The sequence below is a fragment of the Thunnus maccoyii genome, chromosome 8 (assembly GCF_910596095.1).
Source record: "Thunnus maccoyii chromosome 8, fThuMac1.1, whole genome shotgun sequence".
NCBI classification, from domain to species: Eukaryota; Metazoa; Chordata; class Actinopteri; order Scombriformes; family Scombridae; genus Thunnus; species Thunnus maccoyii.
In genome coordinates this window covers 30712415-30738418 of record NC_056540.1, presented here as the reverse complement: position 1 = coordinate 30738418, position 26004 = coordinate 30712415, and the positions used below count along the sequence as shown (strand labels likewise).

Here is a 26004-nt window from a genome sequence, read left to right as displayed (position 1 = left end):
TTGTAACTTTACACCGCTCAAATATTCCATTTCACTGGGAAACACGTCACAGCACAGAAGTTAAAGACGCTCTAACTTCCATTTCACTGAGACTTTAACAACTTACTGCTGCTGTCACAAAAGATTTTGAGACTCCAGTGAAAGTATTTATGAAGTGGAATCGTGTTCATTTCCTGAATGTGATGTATTTTCTGCTCAAACAGGATGTTGAGTTGTAACCTGTGGGGATCAATGGATAGTGTAAACCTATCGGATACCAGTTAAGTAGAGGAAGACAGTCGGATTTGATTGATTTTGATTTGTTCAAAAATACATGATGAGTTTTTTTTTTGTTGTTTTTTTTTTTGTTACACCTGTGCAGCATGAGGTAACCATTAAAACTACTCCGTTTTGAAGTTAAAGCCCTTCGATATGCGGGCACAGGTCAGAAAAGAAAGCGAGCGCTGTCCGTCAAAGAGCAAACACTGAGGGAACACATGTTTGTCCTCCTCAAGGACAAAGGTGGACCTGAAAGCATCGGGGCTTATGGGAAATGTAGTCATAATGAGGAGAGAAACTGTACCACTTGTGTGAATTAGAAGCTGCCAGTCATCTCCACCACGGCTGTTTCTTTGTTGTCAAAATGAATCTTAACATTTGATGTCTGAAGGTTCGTCTTGATGCTTGGAAACGTGCATGTTGCACCTTTTTTAAAACCACTTTTATTCAAAAGTACATCACACTACTTAACATTCCTAAAGAGCACAAATTTGTTATTCTATCTATATAAATAAATTTCTTTTTGTAAACATCTTTGTCTCCGTTCTGAAACCACCATCAGTCAGTTTTCTCCTCTGTGAACAATCAGAAATCAGCGTTGACGTTAACGGTCCTTTATAATAAAATAAAAAAATCAGAGTAGCTGAGATTTTTTGTGTCTTTCATGAAGGATTTTATGCATCAAGATGAGGGAGATGGTCACAATGTTTGGAGAATCCAACATCAAATATATGTATGAAGTTGCTTTAAAGATAAGTAATTTATTCATGACTTCTTTAAAGAGAAAGTCACAATGAAACACGTCACCAAGTAAAGAGTTAATCCTAAACTCTCTGCCTCTCTCTCTCTCTCTCTCTCTGTGCATTTTCCCAGTCTCTCTTTATCTCAGTTTCCCTGAAGGCATCACTGATAACTCTCAGTGTGGCATCATTTATTTCATTTTGTCTCTGCCCTTCACACTTTGAGCTATTAAAGTTCTTCTTTTTTTCCTCCTCCATACACAGTGTTTTTCTTTCTTCTTTCTACCTTTATTAGTTTTTTTTCCTTTCATTACTAAGTTTGTCAAAGTCTTTGTCAAGGTCAAATTCTTCCTTTCATCACTTTTTCAATTGACTTCTCTTGTCACATAAAAGTAAAAATAACCCCCGACCTCCACCCTTCCCTCAGCGTCTTTTCTCAGCAGTGGAACTTGAAGATGATCAGGACGATCCTCTTGTATTCCTTCCTGAAGTTGTGGTTCAGGACGCCGTAGACAACGGCGTTGAGGCAGCTGTTGAAGTACGCCATGAAATAACTGGCCGTGAAAAGCCACTCCGGTATGGCCCGGCTCAGCCTGGAGTCCAGCGCCACCGCCAGGCCGATCAGGTTGAGCGGCGCCCAGCAGACGGCGAAGAGCACAAACACCACAAACATGGTGAGGAAGTTGCGGAGGTCGTGCGGTTTGATCTTCGGCCGCGAGTCCGGCTTGACCCTCCGCCTCACCTGGATGACGAGGATCCAGATGCGCAGGTAGCAGTAGGTGACGATGCCGATCGGCAGGATAAAGTGCACCACGACCACCGTGATGGTGTACAGCGAGCTGACCGACTGGGCGAAGGTGCAGGAGTAAACCCTCGGGTCGTACTGCAGCGACTCCACAAACCAGTTGGGCACGATGGCGAGGATGGTGAGCGCCCAGACGAGCACGACGTAGCACATGGTGTTGCTGTTGGAGAAGAGTTTGTCGTACTTGAGGCTGTGGCAGATGTAGCAGTAGCGGTTGATGGCGATGCCCGTGATGTTGAAGATGGAGCCGATGACGCTGAGGCCCATGAGGAAGCCGCTGATCTGACAGTGGATGTAGCCGGCGATCCAGCCGTCGTGGAAGATGGCGGTCAGGACTAGCGGGTAGGGATAGATGGCCACCACCAGGTCAGCGAGGGCCAGGCTCACCACAAAGGCGTTTCCTGCAGAGCGAGAGGAGGCATAAAGTTATAAGAAAGATAGAATATGTGCAAGCATTTCAGACTCATTACTATTCCAAGTGGAACATGAAGGGGCTCTTTAAGCTCGACAACGGAGCAATAAAACTTTCCATGTGTACACGCAGGAGAATGTAGAGAACTTTCGGTGTTAAAGTACAAACTGCATCTACATTAGTGAGGAGCATAAGCTGTAAATATGATTTTCTTCCATCCTTTCTTGTGTAAATTAGGTAATCCATCAAATTAAGTGCTTCATTGTCTTGATGTTGGTGCAAGCTCTGATATCAGAGAATTTTTCATCAAACAATTGTGATAATAATTAATGAATTCGCTTGTCATTTATCAAGCAAAAAACACACAAAACACTCTCTGGTTTCAGCTTCTCAAATGAAACAATTTGCTGCTTTTCTCTTGTCATTGTAAACTGAATATCTTTGGGTGTTGTTAACGTTTGAAGACGTCACTTCGGGCTCTGCGAATCTCTGATGGACAAAGACTAAACCACTCATTTATTCATAGTAGCCTAAAAACAATCAATAGATTAATCAGTAAGGCAAATACAGTATAATAGCTGTAGTTGTGTGAAGTTTACACACTTTTTTTCTTATAGCTTCTGATTCAAACATACAAAACCTCTTACGTATCAGATTATATTGTTAATAGCAAAGGAGACAAAACACAGTGAGGTATTCGTGTGGCATATGGCGGCTCGCATCATTTGTAGTAAGCGAACGTAAAAACAACACCAAATAAAAACAGCAGAACAAAGGAGAACATAAACACACCGGGAGCTCGGAACAACTCTGATCAGGGACAAGACGTTAGACTGAAGGAAACCAGCAAACTTCACTGTAATAACATCTGGATCATTAAACTCTCCAAACCTCATTTCTTCCACTTTAACGCGTCCACCATCATCACAAGATAATGAATACAACTATCCAAAGCTATTCATGCACACATTCAGAGGAACGCACCATCATCAGTATCGACTACAGCCGCTTCGGATCTCTCACAAACACACACTTCGTCCAAATGATGGAGTATTATTGTTCCCTGGGAAAGGAGTCAACACTCGTTTGTATGCCAGCCACGTTAGATTTTAGTTTATTCCAAGTTTTTAAGCTCTTTGCTCAGTCATACACTGGAGGCTTTGACAATAAAAGAAGTTCTCACTCTGCTGATGTGCTGTAAAGGTCTCCCATATGGGAAAATTAAGTTTAAAGGCCATATTTAAGAGTTTAACATTTACCTGTCGCCCTGAGCAAACCCAGCTGCATTTCAATTATATTTTCTCACCATTTTAGCCATTATACCAAACTCCCTTTATGAAACTGTTGTGTGTCTCTCCTGCATTAGTATGGCAGGCGGTTCTCTATCTCAAATATGCAGTATTTAGTACTAATACTGGCAGCAAAATGTTATTAAAGTGGTAAAAGTAGTGGTTTGGTCCCTCTGACGGATATATTATTATATATGACATCATTAGATTATTAATAGTGAAGCATCAGTGTTAGAGCAGCATGTTACTGTTGTAGCTGCTGGAGGTGGAGCTAGTTTCAACTACTTTATATATACAGTTAGCTAGTTTAGTCCAGTGGTTCCCAACCTAGGGGTCGGGCCCCTCCAAAGGGTCACCAGATGAATCTGAGGGGTCGTGAGCTGATTAATGGGGGTTCTCAGTTTTTGGACTTTTTCTCTAATCTTTGATTTTAGGTGAAGTATTGGATCATTTGACTGTGTTTCCCAGTTGAGTTGGTGGAAGTATAGCAACAAAAAGAGGGACTTTGGCACTAAAAAGACTGTAATGTTGAAAGGTATCTACTTGATTTGAGTCATTTGGACGCTGAAGCTTCATATTAGCTTCAGATAAACTTTTAAATACATTTTTGCACAGAAGGAGGACTGTGGATTTTGTCCCTCATCACTTCCATTGTAAGTGCATTATGAAGGGATCTTCTAATGCTCAGTATGAACAGGAGGAATGATTACAGCAAGAAAAACATGTTTCAATGTTCATTTGGACTCCTGACAAAGGTTTTAAGGTAAAATTTGTAAACCCATCCTTTAACTTTAATACATCTAGATCAAAATCTCACACTCTGGGTTCTGCAGATGCTCAGCTGACTATAACTGAGCGTGTGTGAAAGCTTTTGCGTGGTAAAAACCCACAGTTTCTGCTGTACGGGATACGTTTGGGAGGACGGTTTTATCAGTGCGCCTCCATTTTCACCCCTGGGAGGAATGTGGTTGTAAACTCCGGCATTGTTAATGACAATTTGCTGTACCTGCACCATTCAGTATTTATCACCCCTCGATTCCATCTTCATTATGAAAGAGCCTCATCATTAATATTCTGCACAACAACTCTTTGTCTCCTGCATGCCGCAGAAGGCTAGTTAGGGAAGAGCTGTGGCTCGGAGCAGAGAGACAGGGGACTTGTTAACCACCAGTCAATATGTGTTAGTCTGTGGTTCTGTCTTTATTACTGCATTTGCCCTTTACAACAATTCCCAACAATATCCTCCCCCTCCCCTCTCCCTCTCATGCAAGCATGTTAATAGGCGAGGAAGAGAAATGCTGCTGAGGTTAGAGGTTCTATTCCCTGTTTAGTTCAGTGATTGAGGAAGACATTAAGAAGTGTCAGAGTTGGTCTCATTAGAGACGTTTATGCTGTGAACGTAGAGATTCATGGTACATGAAGGTGCTCCTGATAGAAGTGTCAGCTGTGCTCATGGCCTCAGTTTGCATCTGTAATGTGCAGATGTATCTTCATATGCCAGTATGTATTCTGTCTGTTAGCATGAGTGGGAAAAGTCTCACCTGATGCTAAAGTAACTATACCACAATGTAAATATACACAACAGCATGGAAAATCTAATTAAAAGCATACAATTTAAGTAAAAGCACAGCAGTAACATATATAGATAGATAGCAGGATGACATATTTAAGATGGTTCAATGCCCACATATTCAAAATAAATTTATTATTGAATATCATTTATTAATATGCTGCTCCCATAATAAAGTTGATGATAATAAGGTGAACAGAATATTAATTTAGCATCAAAGGACGGGTTCAAGTCTGTCTTCAAACATGTTTTTCTTGCTGTAATCATTCCTCCTGTTCATACTGACCATTAGAAGATCCCTTCATAATGCACTTACAATGGAAGTGATGGAGGACAAAATCCACAGTCCTCCTGTGTAAAAGTGTATTTAAAAGTTTATTGAAGCTAATATGAAGCTTCAGAGTCTGAATGAGTCAAATCAAGTAGATATCTTTCAACGTTACAGTATTTTTAGTGCCAAGGTCCCTCTTTCTGTTACTATACTTCCACCGCAGCTAAAAAAGGAAACACAAAGATGGAATTTGATGCTAAAAAGACTGTAAATGTGTCAGATATCCACTTGATATGACTAACTCAGACTGCTGAAGCCTCATATAAGCTTCACATCAATTTTAAATGACAGTGTGGACACACTGTGGATTTTGGCCCCCATCACTTACATTGAAAGCTCTTTGAAGGGGATTTTTAACATCCAGTATGAACAGGAGGAATGATTACAGCGAGGGAAACCTCTTTCACTGTTAATATGGACACCTGACTGCTGGTTTAAGACACACTTGAAAAATAGTGAACCAGTCCTTTAACAGTTCTCACTAACACAGTAAGTGAACAAGAGCCACATAAGCTCCCTCATGATAAATTAAATACAACCGGTTATGCTAATTAGCTCTTCATTAAGACAAATGATCAATTAATTAGGGAACATTCATGTCGACACGATGTGATCTTTGCCTCTTGAACGCACTGAGAAGTTACGGTAGTTTCAAAGACATCGGTTTTTCCACATTGAGATGCAAATTTATGCAGTGAGTCACTCCAAAATCTAATCAGATCATCTGTTCAGTAGAAGGAGCTTACTGTGTTTGTAACAGCGTGTCCCACACAGACGGACAGATTCCAGCGTGATCGAGCATCGTGTAACCGCAGAGAGTCTGTTTTGAAGTGAGAGTCTTGGCTTCGTTCCTTCTCTCTGCTGGTGTGTTTTGTTTGTTTCCCTCTGCAGTGTGAGAGTGTTCAACGCCAGTGTTTCTGATCCTGGAGGCACCTCTGACTGCTGCTGCTGCTGCTGCTGCTGTTTGTACCTTATTCAAGTACAACAGCAAACACTGCTGTCACACACAGACAGGTAGATATCGAGTTGCAGCTAACAGCTAAATAGAAACAGACACTTTTTTATACATACACAACTGTCAACTGACATTTCTGGATCATACCGGAATAATTTAAAGACATAGGAGTTGGTGGTTATAAAACTGGAGTCGGGAGTTTTAATAAGGTTATATTAGCCAATACTGAAGCCATTAGTTTATATTTCCTCAGCACAGGGCTGTAGCTACTAGGGGTGTGTCTGAATACAAATACGTTATTCGGCAAAGCACAAATAGTGGATTTTATACAAATATTTGTTTCATACAAATATTTTTAAAATTATTTGTTTTTGAAGAGAAAAAAACAAAACATGTCAAATACCAGTGAGCAGGTCAGTTATACTCGCTATCTCAGTGTCTCTCCTCTGCAGGTCTCAACGAGGGGAGTCACATCCACCTGCTACATGACGCATATTTCTTAATTTGGACATCACTTTAATTTTCTAAAATTATAAGCGTAATAAAAACAAAAAGATAATTTTTAAGTCTCTTTCCACTTTTATTTGAATACAAATACAAATACAAATAATTTTGCTGCCTCAACAAATACAGATACAAATACAAATACTGGGCTCTCTGCACAGTTCCTAGTAGCTACCACTGGGGACAGTAAGATCATGTCCTTATTCCTTTTTTATGTGATTTTTTTTTTACCAACTTTGGGCAAGTTTACATTCTGTAATTAAAAACATATGCATTATGTTATTTTACAGGCTGTTTCTAGTATGTTCAGACCCAGTGTACTTCATTTTAGGCCAACAAAATTACTTTATTAAAAACTCTAGGGCTGAGTATAAATATCAGTGCCCATACAAAACCTGACTTTGGGGAAGTTTCCTGATTTAAATCAGAAAATACCCATTTGAAGAATCAGTAAACAAGTCTAAGAATCTGACCAACTTTTGATAACACTATATAACACTAACACTATTCAATCCAAGAAGCACAGTCGTACTTAAAGTGGAAACAGACAACTTTTCAACTTCCCGCCCCTAAGCGTTTCCAAGTGATATTATTGTTTGTGCCGCTTTCACAAAGACAACCAGATCGCTTTCTGTTTTTTTACTCAGTGTCACTCAGTGAAGAAATCATCAACACTACTTTGGAAATAAGCAAGAAGAAAGAGGCATGTTTACTGAAAAGGTAAATTTAAATTTTCACTATTTTATATTGTGTTGCATAGTAATAACATAGTTTGAATAACATTATTGCTTTGCACAAACAAGTAACTACAGCAGGGGTTGGTGTCGGGGAGGAGTAACATTTGAAGAAAATATTAGGAAAAAAAACATGAGTTTAGTTTAGTCTATAATGGAGACATGAAAACAGATAGAAATTCTTTAGTATGTGTTGAGAAAAGCGAACTGGGTTGGTCATAGGGATGTGCAGAGATCCCAGTATTTGTATTTGTATCTGTATTTGTTGAGGCAGCAAAATTATTTGTATCTGTATTTGTATTCGAATAAAAGTGGAAATAGTCCTGTTTTTGTTTTTATGACACTTTTAATTTTAGAAAATTAAATTAAATTAAATTAAAGACACTTTTAATTTTAGAAAATTAAAGTGTTACAATAAGTGTTCATGAATAAACTACCTTATGAAGGAGGTCCCCACATTGGGCCTTGAACTGGAGTCTCCCAGATCAGACGACTGCGCTGATTGCTGAGCTAAAACTTTACTCATCGCCTCATTGCAGACAGACCTCTACCTATTTATACACCCACAACACAGAGACAGCACAGCATGTAACATGTAGGGAGGAACTTCAAAGGCAATTATTGGTTTGCACTTTTTATTTATTGCCTATTTTTTACAACCTAACTTTGTGGAAAGGAGAAGGGGAACAACAGGTTATGGGAGCACTTTGCTTGTGTCAGTAGCACAACTTTATCTCTGGGGAACACCCCCAACAAATAATTTTTAAAATATTTGTATGAAACAAATATTTGTATAAAACCCACTATTTGTGCTTTGCTGAATAATGTATTTATATTCCAGCACACCCCTAGTTGGTAGCATGTTTATGTTTTTACAAAATGAAAGAAACTGCACAATGGAGATGTTCTAACATAGTTTCTGTCCATTGACTGGTAGTTTAGCTAACGGGAAAAAAGCCCTCTAGGAATCAAAAGACAAGTTTATTCAGGTAGTATACGTAGTGTACACAGACATAAGTAGTGTGTCATCGGATTTGCCTGTGCAATATTCCACCTTTATCATATAGCATAGTTTGGCCATTACACTGGGCAACAGCTACTCTTCCTGGGATCCACATTAACACAAAATACATACAATATAAAATCCAGATAAAATGAAAAGAAAATAACAATGGACAATTTTTAAAATCAAAGAAAAAAAAACGTAACTCTATCTGTAAAGCTCTAAAGCTCCCATACAGCTCTATCTGTTTCCTCTTTTGGTTGTGCAGCGGTTGTGAATCAAGCCTTCATTTTCCCGGGAGATCATACAGAGTGGCAGGCAGAATTGCATAGTGAAAGTGGAGCTTATAGGGAATCAATCTAAATGCTGATGGTGTCATTATTCTACAGCCATTACCCGTGCAATCAACATATACTTCATAATGATAAGTTAAAGCAAAAAAAAAGTTGTCTATTTCCACTTTAAATCTCAGAAAAACAGTTGTTGAAACATCAGAGCTGATGACAACCAGCATGTTTCTTTGCATCAGCAGAACATCTGTGCTGCTGCTACTGCTGCTGCTGCTGCGAGCAAGAGGCAAGTGAAGCTTCTCAGCCTTTGATCAATGGCTGGCTTCAGTAATTGGTGAAGTGATTGTTAACAGGCATTGACAGAACTGATGAGAAAGCTGAGAGTAAACTAGGAAGGCTAATGAGTTCTTGTTTTTAAGTCATGTTTAAAGAGATATTCAACCTGAAATCTATATTTTGATTATCTAACTCTCTCCGCTCAGCTTGGGCTTGAGTCAGTTGCAATAAATTATTGTTTATGGACAGATTTCATGGCAGAAAAAGGCATATAACATCCAACAACCTCTCCTGCAGCATGGTCCATTTCAAAATATGGCAAAAATACACAACTACTGTCAGACTACCAAGCTTGTTTATGCAAAAGCTTAGTCACATTTGCACCAGTCCCTACAAATATTCACTCTATCTTTCATTCACTTCAATGAACGAATCAGGAGAGCATTTCCTTGGTTGAACAAAGTTCCCCTTTGTTCAACCTTTACCTACAGATTTGGGCAGTTGCCAAATAGTAAAAGTTGCAGCTTGTGTTATAAAATGGAGGAGATATTATTCTAGATATGTGTCTTTATCCTGTTTTGCACAAAATGACAGAACAAGACAACAAACTGTAGTGTTACATACCATGTTTACAGCCTGTGAGCGCTCTGCTCAGTATTCATTTACTCCCTACATTGCACCTGAGACATCACATCTTTTTTCCCTACTTAAAGGTACAGTCAGATTGGCTTTCTGATCTGTCATATCAAAGTTACTGTAATGACCAGTTTCCAGCTTATAGTTGGAATTTCAAGTTGTAATTGCAACTGGGAAACACGTATTTTTGTGAAAGCTCCAATATGTCCGACTTCATAATACAAAACAAAAATTGATGCTTCAAATCAACTTAAGCTCTTCATTCAAAATATTAAAACACAGATTTAATAAATGCAATGCTGTCAATACAAACTATATATATATATTAAACCTCACAAGATCAGTTCTGCAACCCTTCGACTGTCCAATGACGAGAAAACTGACTTACAGTCATTAGCTTCTGTGACTGTTCTTACTAACCAAATACAAGTACGTTATTCGGCAAAGCACAAATAGTGGGGGTTTTTACGAATATTTGTTTCATACAAATATTTTTAAAATGATTTGTTTTTGGGAAGAAAAAAACAATCAGTCAAATACCAGCCAGCAGGTCAGTTATAGTCGCTATCTCAGTGTCTCTCCTCTGCTCCGCTGTTACGTCTATCAGCAGGTCTCAACGAGGGGAGTCACATCCACCTGCTACATGACGCATGTTTCTTAATTTGGACATCACTTTAATTTTCATCTTTAATTTTCTAAAATTATAAGCGTAATAAAAACAAAAACAAAAACAGGATTTTTAAGCCTCTTTCCACTTTTATTCGAATACAAATACAAATTATTTTGCTGCCTCAACAAGTACAGATACAAATACAAATACTGGACCCTCTGCACATCCCTAGTTCTTACACTAACAGCCAGGCAGCATCTCTTCTTCTCTGCTGTCTATTACTTTGCAATGCAGTTATAAGACAAGAACATAAAGAAACAATATATCCTATATGAGGGGTCAGTCTCTCTCTCAAACTGTCTGGACGCTGAGGAGCCTTGCAATTTCATGGGTCAAAGTTCAATCAGATGGAACTCCTCGTGAAGCCACACAGGTAGGTCAATTCACAACCCTGAGGACCATTACTTTCTTAATGTAGTCTAACAATTGGCTCCTGTAGTCAAACAATTACGTTCTGTGTAAGCAAAACACCGGATTCAAGTTTAATACACCAAGTTATGCATTTATCCAGATTTTGGTGAGAATATGAGTCTTTGGAGCGTATTATTTTTTTCACGATTAAAACATGTCTCTAATGGAATCTATTGTACCTGCTGTGAATCATCAGCCACCTTTCAACCGTACAGGAGGATATAGATGTATGTGAGGTGGTGTAAGATTTTAATGGGTATGAGGTTGCAGTGCATTGAACCGCACATTCTACATTTCACTCCCACAACTGAACCAAGAGCAGCAAATACATTTGTAAAGAAAATGTATTTTTCAGAGTCAGGATCTTCGGGTTGTGAGGTTAAAGTTGAGGCGGGTTGTCGTGTCTGAAATGCGTCTGCGCCTCCAGCAGCAGCCGCCGTGTCCTCTCCGACTCTAAAAAAACAGTCTGAATTACAGAGAGTGATAAACTAGCCGAGCAGTTAAAGGAAATTAGACAAAATAAATCATGGCGCTGTGGCAGCTCGCCGGAGCGTTTGATTTCTCGGGCAGGTGCGCTGCAGCAGGATGGGGTCGGGCAGGTTGTTGGGATCAGGTCAGGCTCATCAGACATGATGTCGGGAGGGGAAAAGGGAAGATGTGACTTCATGTCATACGCTGCAGCAGAGCGCATGCCTCACAGTACAGCAGTTGTTTGCTGGGTTGTAAAGCTTCCTGCCACCTGTTGCTGTTGTTGTAACCACTCTCCTCTGCTGGAGCGAGGGAGGCGAGATGTGATACTTATGGCAATGACAAAGCATGAATATAAATGCTTAAATTTGGTGAAAGGGTTGAAAGGGTTAGTCCCCCAAACTCACAAAAATACTGTTATTTTTCAACTGCTACTGGTATCTTTCCATGCAGATTTGGTTTTATGTGACACGATGTAGAGATATCCACCACTGAAAGTTGTGCCTCCACCCAAATACAGTGGAAGTGAATTTACTTTGTGGTGCTCACAGCTTTAAAAAGAAGGGTGTTCATTCAGTAGAGAGTACCGTAGTTCCAATGAAAACTGTACACATTGTGGTCTTTGAATTATCCAGAGTAATAGACAGACAGATTCTGATGCTCATGAAATTACATCTATCTCTATTGTATTTGTATGAGGCAGAAATCTCAGAGATGAACAGCTCAAATTGATCTGCATGGCTAGATACCACTAGACATAAGTGGAAAAATATGTTATTGTTTTGTATGATTTGGGTGAACTGAACCTTTAAGGATTGTTTTTCTAATAACTTACCAAGAATCTGTCCACTGTGCACAGCTTCAGTGTCAAATTTGTCATCTGTGTTGGTGTGTCTCAAAGGGAACAACAGAACGGGTTGGTCCAGGTCAGCGATGATTACATTTGTCAGATATTAGCACCACATAAAAATATTTAATATGATTAAAGAAGACAAATTAGTTGCCTGATGTTGCTTCTATTATCAGTCAGTTACATTTGTGACACCTGAACCGTTCAGATACAGTAATAGACTGTTAGAGGCTGCATTAGTTTGAGTGTTGCTACAGGTATCTGCAAGAAGATGGAATACGATCCAGGAAGTCCAGTTTGAGTTACGGATCAATACGTCTGAAGGTTTATCAGACGCTAAAACACTGCACAGCTGTTTATAACACTATTAGAGATGATTTTACAGCTCTGGAAAGTTATGGCAACAATTGTTTTATCATCGAACTTGATCATTGCAAGGAAAATGGTAGAATTATCACTCAGCAGTGCTGTTCATGCTACAAAGTCAAGGTGTCATTCCTATAGTCAGTCTGAATGCAGTATTCATCATCAAGTCCTCCATATTAAACGACCAAACAACATTATTTGTCTTCCAAAACCTTGGAAAATACAATAATAAATGTTTTATGATGCGACAACAATGTGGTTAAGGTCTTGTTAGGTTTAGGCACAAAAACCATTGGGTTAGATTTAGGGAATCATTGTGGTTTAGGTTAAAATGATCACTTTGTTATACAATTTCCTGTATTAACTTCCTTTGTTGCTATATAATAACATCGCTTGAGTTCATGCTTTGCTCTCATCATCATTACTACGCCCGCTAGAGGGCGCTGTCACTCGACCATGAACATGAAATGACTGATTTTGTCATTTTTCTTGAGCGGTCAGTCTATAGTCATATAGCCCAGTTGATTTCTACTTGTTGGTGGACTGGGCACAAATTTCAAAGAGAAAGACTGTTGGAAAATTAGCCATTTAGCCTTTAGCCTTTCATTTTGATGGATCACTTCATCTCTCTTTATTCATCCCATGGCATAACAACAGTACCAAATCAACCATTATTCATCATTACATACCATCATAACCAGCAGACTTATAATTCTTAATCCAAAATGATGCAAAACACCACTAACAGGTCACAATATTTACCAAACAGGTAAATCAATCCAGCAAAGCGTTAATGCAAAAGAGGAAAAATTCACCGGTTGGAAGCTGCAGCTGCCTGGCCTCACCTGATTTGTGTGTTTAATACATTTTTGAGAAAAAAATATGAAGGTATTTCACTCCAAATGCATTTTTATAGGCTGCAAATGGACATTAAACTAAAGTTGAATTAAGCTTTTTTTTACAGAAAGTTTTCTGCACATGAGAGAAACAGCAGATCAGCCTCATCTGATTCATTTAGGCCTGAACCTGTCCTGTTTTAACCCTTTAAACATGCATTTACATCAACATGGCCATTATTCATTTATGTTATAGTTCTTACCAGTCAGCCAACTATCATAAACACAACAGAATCATTAAAACTCTCTTTTCCTTTATGTGAAAAGAACATGATGACTCAAAGAAAGTTTACTCAGAAAGAAGGAAGGGGGTCATCAAAAAGAAAGTAAGAGAATTTAATATGTTCAATATGTGCACGAATACAGGAACTAAAAAGCAAGAGTCGCCAGCTCTTACAAACGGAGGTAAGATGGATATTCAGCCTGGAACAGAGTCTCCCCATGAGCTCACTGAGGAATTTTGTTTAGTCTAAACCCGTCTTGTAATATATGTGTATATAGTTATACTGTGCATATTGTTTTTATTCATTTGATTCATCTACTTATCTTATCTTATCTAGAATAGAATTTAAAATCCTTCTCCTAACTTACAAAGCCCTTAATGGTCAGGCACCATCATATCTTGAAGAGCTCATAGTACCGTATTATCCCACCAGAACACTGCGCTCCCAGTATGCAGCTTACTGGTGGTTCCTACAGTCTTTAAAAGTAGAATGGGAGGCAGAGTCTTCAGCTATCAGGCTGCTCTCTTGTGGAACCATCTTCCAGATTCAGTCCGGGGTGCAGACACCCTCTCTTATAGTTAGGGCTGGCCAGGCTCGCTTTGGATCAGCCCTTAGTGATGCTGCTATAGGCCTAGACTGCTTGGGGACTTCCCATGATGCACCGAGCTCCTTTCTCCTCCTGTAACATCAATGCATGTCACTAACTTTGCTTTTTCCCCAGAGTTTTTTGTGCTTTCTCATCTCGCAGGAAACCCTGGGTTGCAGGCCGAGCCTTTGCGGTCCTTCGCAGTCCTGTTGGCATCCTTCCCTGGCTATTGCTACTGCTATTGTTATTGTTATGATTGTTGTTATTCAGATGGAGAGATGAGACCAAACCTCTTTTAAAGTCTTTATATCGGTTGCCCATCAGTCTCCGTATTGTTTTTTAAAATGATTTTTACTTGTTTTTAAAGCTCTTCATGGTCTTGCACCAGCCTGCATGTCTCAGTACGGCCCCTCAGGTCGTTTAGTTGTTCCACAGTGCGGGAGAAAAAATCTTTTGGTGAAGCAACTTTTTAGCTTTTATGCTGCTGGAACAGTCTGAAGATCTGAGAGCAGCTGGACATGTTGATATCTTTAAATGTAAACTTAAAATCTGCCTATTTAGTCTGGATTAACAATGATTTATAGACATTATTTACTTTATTTTATCCGCTTATTTTATAGTATTCATGTTGTAAAAAAATTGTATTTATTTGCATTTTTTTCCTGTCTTATCAAGTTTATTTACCTTCTTTTGTGATCTATTTTATCTAGTTTTTATTTCACTCTATTTTATTATTATTATTAAATCTGTTTTCATAATTTTATGTCATTTGTATTGTTTTACTGTCTACCTTTGTTCTGTCTTATTATGGGCTTGTCAGTTATTTGTGAAGCACTATCCTGTATGAAAGGTTCTGTGTGAATGGTGTTTACATATATTATGCAACATATTGTCCTTGTGTTTAATAATGTCACTAAGCTTGAATGCAACATGCTGAATACTCTTTATCAACAATTCAAGCATCCCATTATTTTGTATTCATTGTCTCCGAATATGATGTATTTACCACCTCATTTCCTGCCTTTTCTCTACATCTACAAATACATTTGCATAAACCTCTTGATGCTACTGGAAGAGCAGCACGTTACAATCAGAGAAGCTGCTGATCCAAACCTTTTCTGTGCTCTTCATGCCATTTAGTGCCTCTATTCGTGCAGACATTGAGCATATTAAATTATTATTTGCATTTAGGGACTCCTTTTGAGGAAGCCTTTTTCCACTGTTTTCTCTCAGATTGCTAAATGAAAGTTTATAAATCTTAATTTACTGACTAAATCATCAGATGTGGAAGGTAACAGGTCCTATTATATACTGTACTGTGAAAATAATGCATGTGTTGAGTATCAGACAGGCAGGGGAGGCTCTAGGAAGTGACCAGTGCGCCTCTGAATGAGTCTCTTTAAATCCCATCTTGTTTTAATAAGAACCTCGTATTATTATTTATGGGCTAATCCTGTTTCTATAGAGACACAAAATTTCCCCTTTTAACTGCATCATGGCTTCATGCACAGTAATCATGAATGAGGCCAAACAGATTGTAAACTGAACAAAAGCTAATCAAAGAAATCATGTTGTTGTTGTTGTTGACTGTCCATCCCTGCTTTAAAAGCTGTTGAAAATCATTTTCCAGAGCCACACATCATTTTTAACAGGTGTATTATCTGAAAACCCAGGAAGGAGGTACATAATTATTTCTTCCTCCTGCCGGCTGTGACCTTGCTCAAGCAGTGCAGTCACCCAAAACTGGAGCTGTAAAGGTTTTATGGTGTGTAGGCAATGAATTTCTCTCCTCATAGTCTAGCAACTGGAGCAACAAAATCCAAAGTTAACAAGCAGGATCCATTCAGTGAGATGAAAAATGGAAGTTAAATCTGTCATCTTCCCCTGAAGACCTATTATGTGTGACATCAATTTCTAAAAAGCTGCTGCTTCTATGTCACTACCTTGGTCTCCTCATCATGCTAAAGGTTCACCCGACTTACTTCATGTTTGCAAGTTATCCGATGAAGGATGTCCTTATAGGGACAGCGAAAGATTAGAAAAACCTTAGAGAAGCAGAGGCAGTTAATCTCAGTTGCTTTAGGACTCTGCATCCCTTCGATGAATCAGACACAAGAAGAATTTTCATCCCGGAGCTGCACGCAGATTGAGTTTAGTAGCTGACGAGAAAACCTTTTGGACACAGGAATGAGGCGCCTGTTTCTACCATAAAGCAACTAAGAACTGTACTGGAAACAATTTTTGAGATTTTTGAACTGCTCCTGTTACCCGTCTTATTCTTCAAGACCCTAAGAAGTTGTGAGTGGAAGGTATCAGCTCGTTGTTTACCTGTTCAGGCTGTAACGTTACTGTTTTGGCGTTGTCATAGTGTCATTTTCAGCCACAGCAGGCAGCTGTTTTTCCTGTTTTTTTTTTCCTAAAAACCCACTGTACACACTACCTGCTCAGCACCAAACAGCAAACAGACACATAGTTAGCGACTCACTGGAGAGCACAGTGGAGCATTAAGCAGCTAAAGACCCAGATATCTCCCTCAGGAGTTGACAGAGAGCATAAATAGAGCAAAGAGACTAAATGTTGGACTGTTTCCACCAAGTGGGTGAAAAATCAGGTTTAAGGATTTCACTATTTTGATCTTATCAGCATAACAGCTGTGAATAACTGACAGTATGCTGCTGTTATGAACATTATTTAGGTTACTACTCAAATTTGTAGTGTTTCTGCCTTTCAGAAAACAAAAAAAAAACTGATTACAGACCTAAAATAAGTCTGTGATTTGTTTTAAATATCAAGTTATGTTGTGTATAACTTTAGATACTTAAAAATGCTGAAAGCTAAGTAGCATGATGAATGTCAGATTTGGGAAACTTCTACTAAACCTCAACTCTAATTAAAGCTTTTGTATGAATGTTTGCCCATGTATGTTCCTTATCTAGTCATCACTAATAGTTATGAACTGTGTGAAAGTCGTTGCCACCTTCTGCAGAGAGTTCACAGATTTACATAACAAGTTTGATTAGTTGAGAGCTTTGGGGCTCATTGAGAGCCATCAGCGTTCCTCAGAATAAACTCTGGTGTGTCTTGAGATGTTGAGATGATAATGAAGGTCAAAGAAGAAGTGTGAGCTTATTTTACCAGCAAATCCCTTCTGTGGGTGGTATTTCAGAGCAGACCCCCCCCCACCTCCTCCCCCCTCCCCTTCCTGCTGGTTTCCAGCTGTCAGACCGGTTGTTTCAGGATTCAGTGCAGCACCCAGAGAACAGCCATCTGCTCAGCTTTACGTCGCATGATGCAGAGTGGCATCATCCATCATCCCAAAGCTTAAAACAGACCATATTCCATCTGTGTGGAGCTGCTGACATTTCACATGAATGTAAAGGAAATCCTTTTAAAGGGGACATATCATGCTTTTTGTAGCATGATGTTTTTTTTAATGTATTTTTATACTGTTATGATGCCAGGTGTTAAACATAGTCCAAAACTCGATGTGATGTATGTAAAAATGCGAAATGAAAGTCAAAGGTCAGGGCTTCAGCCTGCTCTGAACGCTTCGTTTGCAATGTTGCCTCTACTTCCTCCTCATGATGACGTCAGATTGTTCACACATGCCCACAAACGTCCGTCCGTTCTGTAGTCTTTGTTGCTAAGATGGACAAGATGGCAGCGCACACACATCACGAGGCTCAGTGTCTCACCGGTTTTTGCGATATGGTGTTTATTCACCTAACTGTCTCCTGTGTTTTCACTCAGTTCACTTGTGCAAATCTCAGATACAACAGACAGACACTACTGGATATTAATCATCGCTGCACAAACTTCATTCTGGATTATCCTTTCGTCTTCAACCAGTTACCTCCAGAGCTGGGAAGGACACCGAAACCAAACGATCCATTCATCCCAACAGCCGGTGTCGGTGACGAGACCATAAACAAAGTTAGCACAGAGGCCTGTGGGCTAAGCCACACCAGCCAGTGCTACCTAGCATCAATGTGCGGTCTCTGGTGAACAAGCTGGAGGAGCTAAAGATCTGGACGCTCACATGTTTCTTCACAGAAACATGGATCAGCAACAATGTTCCAAACAGCGTGGTGGACATGGAGGGGCGCCCTGTCTTCAGGGCTGACAGAGCAGCAGCAGCCTCAAGTAGAAGCAACGGTGGTGGCGTATGCATTTATGTAAACAAAACATGGTGCTCAGACTCTGTCATTGCTGATAACCCCTGCTCTGCTGATCTGGATTACCTGATTATTAAGTGCAGACCCCTCGACGTGCATTTTCATTGCACTGTTGCTGCTTTTATGTGTTTATGTCCCTCTGAAGCTAATTCAAAAGTGACCACGGAAGAACTTTGTGCTGCTATTTGCAAGCTTGCAGATCATGCACCCAGATGGACTGCACTTTGAGATCTGTTCCTCCAAAGTTTCATCAGAATGTCTCCTGCACCACAAGCGAACATAAAACTTTGGACCATGTTTACACCAGTGTGGCTGATGCCTACAAACTCACACCCCTCCACCCCCACCATCTGGGACAGTCTGACCATCTCACATTGATTCTGCTCCCACAAGTACACCAGGCAGTTGTCCCCACAAATTTCAAGACCACCGCCATCGAACCAATGCCAAAGCACCCCACTGCTACTGACCCTGAATGACTTCCGTCCCGTCGCACTCACCCCCATCATTGCCAAGTGGTTCGAGAGACTGGTTTGTTCACACTTGAAATCTTGTCTGCCTGCTACACTGGACTCACACCAGTTTGCCTACTGCTGCAACAGGTCAACAGGAGACACCATCTCCACGGCACTCCACTCAACCCTGACCCACCTGGACAGTCACTCGTACATCAGAATGCTGTTTATTTTTACCATTGAAGGGTAAAACTAGTGCGGATATACAAATACACACCCAAGTTTTGTATATATACACGCATGTGATAAATAAAATCCATAAATACATGTAAGATTAAACAAATACATTAAGAAAATTAACTACCTCCCCAAAAAACCAAGGAAAGGCTCCCAAATTTGATAACATATAGCAAGTTTATCTTTTACAACATACTTTATTCTTTCAATGTGTAGTATGTCAGTAAGTCCATTCATCCAATTAATCAGCTGTGGGAACAACTTCTTTATTCCAGTTCAAAAGAAGTTGTTGTGATTTAATCAATGCTGATATTGATTCCGATGTCCACAGAATTATTAGGAGAAAGTCTACGTCAATATCTCTTTTAAACAAATCTAGATAAAGATATTGAACATATTAGTCTAATAATTAAGTAATTTCGAGCAGCTGCCAAACTATGCACGAGATCTGCCTGTTCTATTTTATACTCAAGACACATTTTATGTAGTTTTGTTTTGGAATAATACAATCAGTGAATCAGGCAATGTGTAGAGTTATTTAAATCTAAGTTGATCTTTTTTATGCTTGATTGCCAAATTTCTTCTGATATTTCGACTCCTAACCCTTTTTTTCCATTCCTTTTTTAATGCAGACATAGAAGGGGACACAAAATATTGTAAACATGTGTATTGAATTATGTCAGTGTCTTGCTGGAATTTGCATACGGATTCAGAAATCTTTCTAAAATAGTAGCTGAGGCTTTCTCATAATTATAATGATTAGAGTGTATATAATTCCTTAGTTGTAAAAATCTAAAAAAGTGACTGTATGGAAGCCAAACATTTTGTTGTAGCTGATCAAATGAGACAAACGTTCCGCCTGAATATAAATCTCCAATTGTTTATATTCCTGCATTTTCCCACTGACAAAATGCTTTATCCTTTTGAGATGATAAAAAAGGTGGATTTCCAGTTATAGGAAGTAGGGGTGTGCCCGAATACAAATACGTTATCCGGCAAAGCACAAATAGTGTTTTTTTTTTTTTTTTTTTTTTTTTTTTTACGAATATTAGTTTCATACAAATATTTTAAAAATTATTTGTTTTCGGGAAGAGAAAAAAAAACATGTTAAATACCAGTGTGCAGGTCGGTTACATCACTATCTCATAAGTATTAGTTTCATTGAATGCTCAGCACCAAACAGCAAACAGACACAGTTAGCTGTAGACTAGCTGGTGAACATAGTGGAGCATTTAGCAGCTAAAGAGCCAGATATTTCCCTCAGGAGTTGGTAGAGAGCAAAAACAAGAGCTAAAAGAGAGTGAATATTGAACTTACATTAGCCAGGTGGACAGAAACTCGACTCCTAATGAATGATAATGTTGCTCCTTAACCGTTTGCTAACAAGTTTTTGCTGCCCCAAAGTGGCCAAAACATCACTTAATGCAGGTTTGAAGACTTTTCTAAAGCAGAAGTTGTAAACCTGGGGGACACACTAAAGGGATCAGCAGATAAGCAGACAATAACAAGGAAGGTAGAAAATATCTGTAACACAAAAATACGTTTTGTCCTACGCTTAACACTTTTGTAAAAATTATTGTTTTGGTTTCAGTGATCAGAAGCCAAAAAGAGCACAAACCCCTCAAATGTCTCTCTAAAATACAAATTCGTTGGGTTTCTTCAACATGAAGACACTGTTCTAACAGTTAATTTTACTTCTGTGTATGTGTCTTGTTGCCCATTTTAATTAAACATGATTGTTTCAATAGTTGGCTCTCAGGTTTCAAGACTCAACAGCCACAATCACTGATCTAACTCAGCTCCACCTCAGTGCCCGACTTTGAGTTTCTCACTCTAAATACTCACAGAATAGCTAAAAGTCATGTCATGTTAGTCACAAGTCATGTTACAGGATGCCTCTCCCATGTTTTTCTACAGTCTAAGCACCGAGGGCTGCTTTATTTAATCCGGTTAAATCAGACTCTAGTTTGTTTTCCCTCTTGGTGTGAACTGCACTAAGACCCTTTGAGGAATTGGTCTCCATACGGTCCCAAATGAATTCTGTAGCCGTTCGTTTGTGGCTGGGAATGTGATCCGACCTCGATCCAAGCAAAATCATCAGTCGCTAGCAGCTAGCCGGAGAGTCAACTGAAATCTGTCTTGGATTGTGTAATGACGTCTGCTGCATTCTTGAAATTTTGGCAGATAGACCTTCTAACTCTCCCCCTAGTGTAGCAGCTGGGTGGAAAGCTTCCTTCTGGTGCCTTGTACAACAAGAGACTGGACACCTCTACTCCATAGTTAATCCCCACTTCCTGTCTGCTTTGGATTCCACCATCCAGACGGGACTGGCTCTGAAAAGGTTAAGAACCGCTTATCTATCAGTCTTGAGATCAATGAAAACATTCACATTCATTCATACTTCATTAAATTGAATTTCCAGCTGGACACAGTTTTCAGTTTCAAGGAGTAAATGAGTTGAATTCGGTGAGTTTGAGCAATCAGACAGGAAACGGCGACACATTTGTTTTCAGATGTAAACAGTTACAGATATTTCCATACTGTTATTCCACCAGAATATATGAACAGAGTTGTATTTACAGGTGTTTTTCGCAGATCAAGCAGGGCAGGTAGATGTATTGAATCTGTCCAGGTTATGATTGAAAGTGATCTGTCGGTTTTGATGACACTGACGTGATGGACTGTGACGGGATTTCACTAATAAGCAGGTAATGTGTCTCTGACAGGGCAGATGGAGAGAGAGGAGATGGATGGAAGAGATGACAGTGAAACGGGGGAAAGAGGAGAATAATTCACCAGCGGGAAAAGAGAGGAGAAGGCGAAGAGGATGTGGAATTGGAAAAATTAAAGAAACAAGAGACCTGACAGGGTAGGAGAAGAGGAGAGACAAGAGTACTGTGATTAAAGGGGGAGAAGAGAGAGGACACTCGATAGCGGGAAGGTGAGGAGAAGACTGTAAAGGAATGAATCAAATGGAAAGGACGAGAAAGGCAGGATAGGAGAGAGAAGAGATCAATTGAGTTGAGAAGATGGGATAAGTGAAGAAGAGGGAGGGAGGGAAAAAAGGGAGCTAAGAGAGGACGGGGGGATGAGCGGGTTGGGGAGCTCAGATGAATGAGAAGGTGAGCAACTCATCCCGTTTTCCACTTCCAGTTGTTACATTTTCACTCATTGGAAAAGCGGGGAAAAAAATGACTCGTCTTTGACTGAAGCCTTGTTGAGCTACAGGGAATGACACTATATGGATGTTTACGTATCGACTCTTCTGGCGATGCTGATTTGTCACCATGACAAGTCTCAGGAGCTCAGGAGTATGGCGGCTGCAGGTTTAGACACTCAGGTGATGGAAAATTATCTTGGATAGAGAGAAAAATAATTAACTTACGAACTCTGTACGTTCTTTACCTTTGGGCACTTTGTAATCGTGTCGCTCTGCAGACAAGAAGTCCACATGCTGTCGCAGCAGTTATAGTCGTCTGAACAAGGTAAAGTTATCAGAAAGTCTAACCAGCATGGTTAAAACTGGGCTAGAAGAAAAGTTTTTTTTATAGATGTCTAGGTTACATACAGTATAACCAGTGTTTCAGCAGCATCTCAGTCATTTTCAATGCAAATCATTTGTCAGAAATGTGACAAAACTGTGAGACTTTATTCCTTTTACAACATCCATGTTTGTCTATCGTCTGTCACATTTAATCTCCCGCCAACATCATACTGGAGCGCTGTTCTGCTCAGCAGCAGCTGACACTCAGCTCTCAGATGTCACAACTTCTCATCAGCATGTGAACGCACCGTGGCCAGTTCATATGTACAGCTGTACAACCATTTAACAATGACAACATGCTAAAAAGCATACACCCACAAGTTGTTGAATTGTGAAACATATTCTAACTAAAGCTGTAAATAAAAAAACTGAAATGTTTAAGTACAGCATTTTTTACCGTGCTGATGTAAATGTACAAGCTGACAGATTCACCTGCTTTGCACAAAATTTACCAGCATTTGATGACCGGCGTTAATTTCCCTGCAGTGGATCTTCCCAACAAAACCTCCGGCCGATCTCTGACTACATAAATAAAGACACTTGCTTAAGTGCTTCAGTGAACGGCAGCTCAGAGGGGAGATTTTAAACCTTCCTCCTCCACTCACCCACAGTCTCCCAGCTGAGCTGGGATTTGACCCGGCAACCTTTTGAACTTTCACAAACAAGCTGCTCTAACATCTTCTGACTGGAACAGAGGATGCGGTGAACTGACTCTCTTGCCAGGAATATTAATACTAGAGCGTCACAGGAAGTTAGGCTTCATCGCCGCAGGATGCGAGGATCATAAACGGTAAACCAACTCATCAATATTCATATATTGTCGTATGAGCGCAAAGTAAGGCACGTGTCTTCACTAAGTGTTTTCAATGTGATATTTACTACTTCAGATGGCTCCACGGGAGCATGCTGCTGAGTGAGAGATAACAATTAGGAGCGTGGATTGATTTTTCCCTCCTTCTGTATGTTTGAGGAGTCTTAAGTGCTCAGGTTATTTATGCACAGCGGTGCTCTTGAAGGCTCGTAGTCCATCAGTCTGGGGCTAATATCAGATTTGCACATCAGTTACAGTGAGTCACCGACTGTGGCATCACTACTTTTAGTTTCTAAAAGTCCTTGACCGAAAGCCAAAATGGCAAAGTTCCCAGCCTGCCACTGCAGAACTCCTCCACAAGTCTGGATTATCCCTGTTTTTCTGTCAGCGCTGTGTTTTTATAAAACCATAAGAAAACGCTGTGTGTCTGATTGTCTGCAGCAGCCAAATGTTCTGTCAAAGCGTCCTTGAGGAACACATGAGAAAAAACTCCTTGAATCGCTCAGCATAGCAGCGACAGAAAAATGAAAAGATGGAAAAACTTGAGTCCTAAACATTGAAAATAACTTCTCAGGGTTGTCTGTTAATGCTCTCGTTAAGTTATTGAGCGGGAAGTGCAAAAAGCTGCAGTTTACACCAACAGAAAGATTTATAACCCAGAAGCAAGCACTCACATCCCTAGAACTCACCGCTATCAATGGACACTAACAGGATATTGTATTTGCCTCCTATAATATGATCGGATTGGTGCATTTGGAGCACTAGTCCACTAGTAATACTATTACTTCTACTACTACTATATCTGTTTTGTGAGTTCAAAATGACAATATCCTAATATTAACGTGATATTCTTCAAAGGAATCAAAAATAATCATAAATATATCATATGATTACAACAATTTCTTTAAGGTTAAACCTGGAATATTACAGGAAAATCTCAAGAGACTTTAAAGAGCTACAGCATATCATTCAGACATCATAGTGATACTATTAGAGTACAAGAAAAAACAGTTAAGTACCAAAATGTGGCAATAAACTCACTATTGATGATCACAAACATTCAGTTACTAAAGAAACATCATGGAAACGATTAAAATGATTCCATCAAGCACAGGAAGCTCATTTCAACTCCTTTTTATCGCATAATGTTGAGTATGTAACGAGTACAACACCTCTACCTGCTTTCCTGAGTTTCCTGTTCCTGAACACGGACACGATGACCAGCATGTTCCCGATAACATCCACCACGATGGTCGTGATCAGGACGCCGGCCAGCAGGGTCACCGCCCAGGGGAAGGACTGGTGGTGCTGACCCGGGGCCCCTTCCTCCCCTGCCGGCGTGGAGTTGCGGGGCACCAAGGTTCCCTCCACCATGGTGGGTTCATGGTCCTCCAGGGACATCAGTTGCGGAAGGTGCCTCGGGTCGACGAGTCGCATCGGGTGGTGGTCGCGGAAGGTCGGTTCATTCAGCATAACGCACGGCTGTCAGACTAGGCGCACCGGGGAGCTGTGCGCATCTCTGAGCGCAATGGCACCGGAGCGACGTGTCCCTTACGAGCCCAAGTCTCCACACAGGGCATAGTAGGACATTTCTGCGAGAGTAGTAGAGTCTTAACTTTGATTAGTCCTGTTGTCTACCCGTGTAGGTTGACCCGTATAAGAGAATACATAAAATAGACTATATTTACAAATCTGCGCATTGACGCTCAATGTAGCCTATCTTCATTTAAGAACAAGAAACGCACAGAAAAAAAGGTTTCCAGTAGGCATCTATCTCATTTACTTCCCATTGAACTGGAGAAAATAAAACAAAACTACGAATCGGAAGCTTCTCAAGTCACCAGGTTCATTTGTTCGAGCTGCGTCCGTTCGCGCAGCAGCTGGAGAGATGTTTCCACTCTGAGGGTTCATTCACAAATCCGCTCCGTTATTCATGATTCCAGCTTCATTGAGCTTCAGCCGCCGGTCTGTCGCTCTGAGTTTCTCATGTGACGAAAGCAACTTCAACTCTGAGCTTCTGAAAGCTCATCGAGGAGGTTTGCGCGCCTTATAGCATCCGGCGATGATGCGTGTGCGCTCTCTCAATCTCTCTCTCTCTCTCTCTCTCTCTCTCTCCCTTTCTCTCTCTCCCTTTCTCTCTCTCCGTCTCTCTCCTTTACTCTTCCGCCTTTACTGCTGTGGTGTTGTGTGTGTGCGTGTATCTCTGTCACTTTCCTCTTTTCTTTCTTTTATGTCATTTGCTTATTTTGCTCTTTAGTCTCACTTTCTCTCTCTGTCTTAACATTTATTATCCTTTATGTCTCTATTGTGACTCCACATCTGTTTATCTCGTCGTGCTTCCACCTGTGCGGTTTCAGTGATGATCTCTCTATCTATATCACTATATCTCTCTATCTCTCTCTCTCTCTCTCTCTCTCTCTCGCGCGCGCGCCTCTTATCGTCTCTTCCAGATGATGTTGCCGCGCGCGCCCTCGCTGCCTCGGATGCGCGCCTCACGGTGCATCCTGA

The 26004-nt window shown here is 40.2% G+C and overlaps 1 protein-coding gene across 1 annotated transcript; it reads right to left on the bottom strand.

Annotated features, from left to right (window-relative positions):
- Nucleotides 1–622: 622 nt before the first annotated feature.
- Nucleotides 623–25529, bottom strand: mtnr1al (melatonin receptor type 1A like). The gene is made up of 2 exons (XM_042418953.1): nucleotides 24675–25529; nucleotides 623–2204 (listed from the first exon to the last, which is right to left on the bottom strand). The coding sequence occupies exons 1-2, from the start codon at nucleotides 24967–24969 to the stop codon at nucleotides 1435–1437; spliced, it is 1065 nt and encodes a 354-aa protein (XP_042274887.1). The 5' UTR covers nucleotides 24970–25529; the 3' UTR covers nucleotides 623–1434.
- Between the last annotated feature and the right edge of the window lie 475 nt (nucleotides 25530–26004).

Coding starts and splice junctions, on each gene's coding strand:
- mtnr1al (XM_042418953.1), bottom strand. CDS start 24,969: ATGCTGAATGAACCGACCTTCCGCGACCACCACCCGATGCGACTCGTC. Junction 2,205..24,674: donor CAGGAAACTCAGGAAAGCAG/GTAGAGGTGTTG, acceptor CTCGCTCTGCAG/GAAACGCCTTTGTGGTGAGC.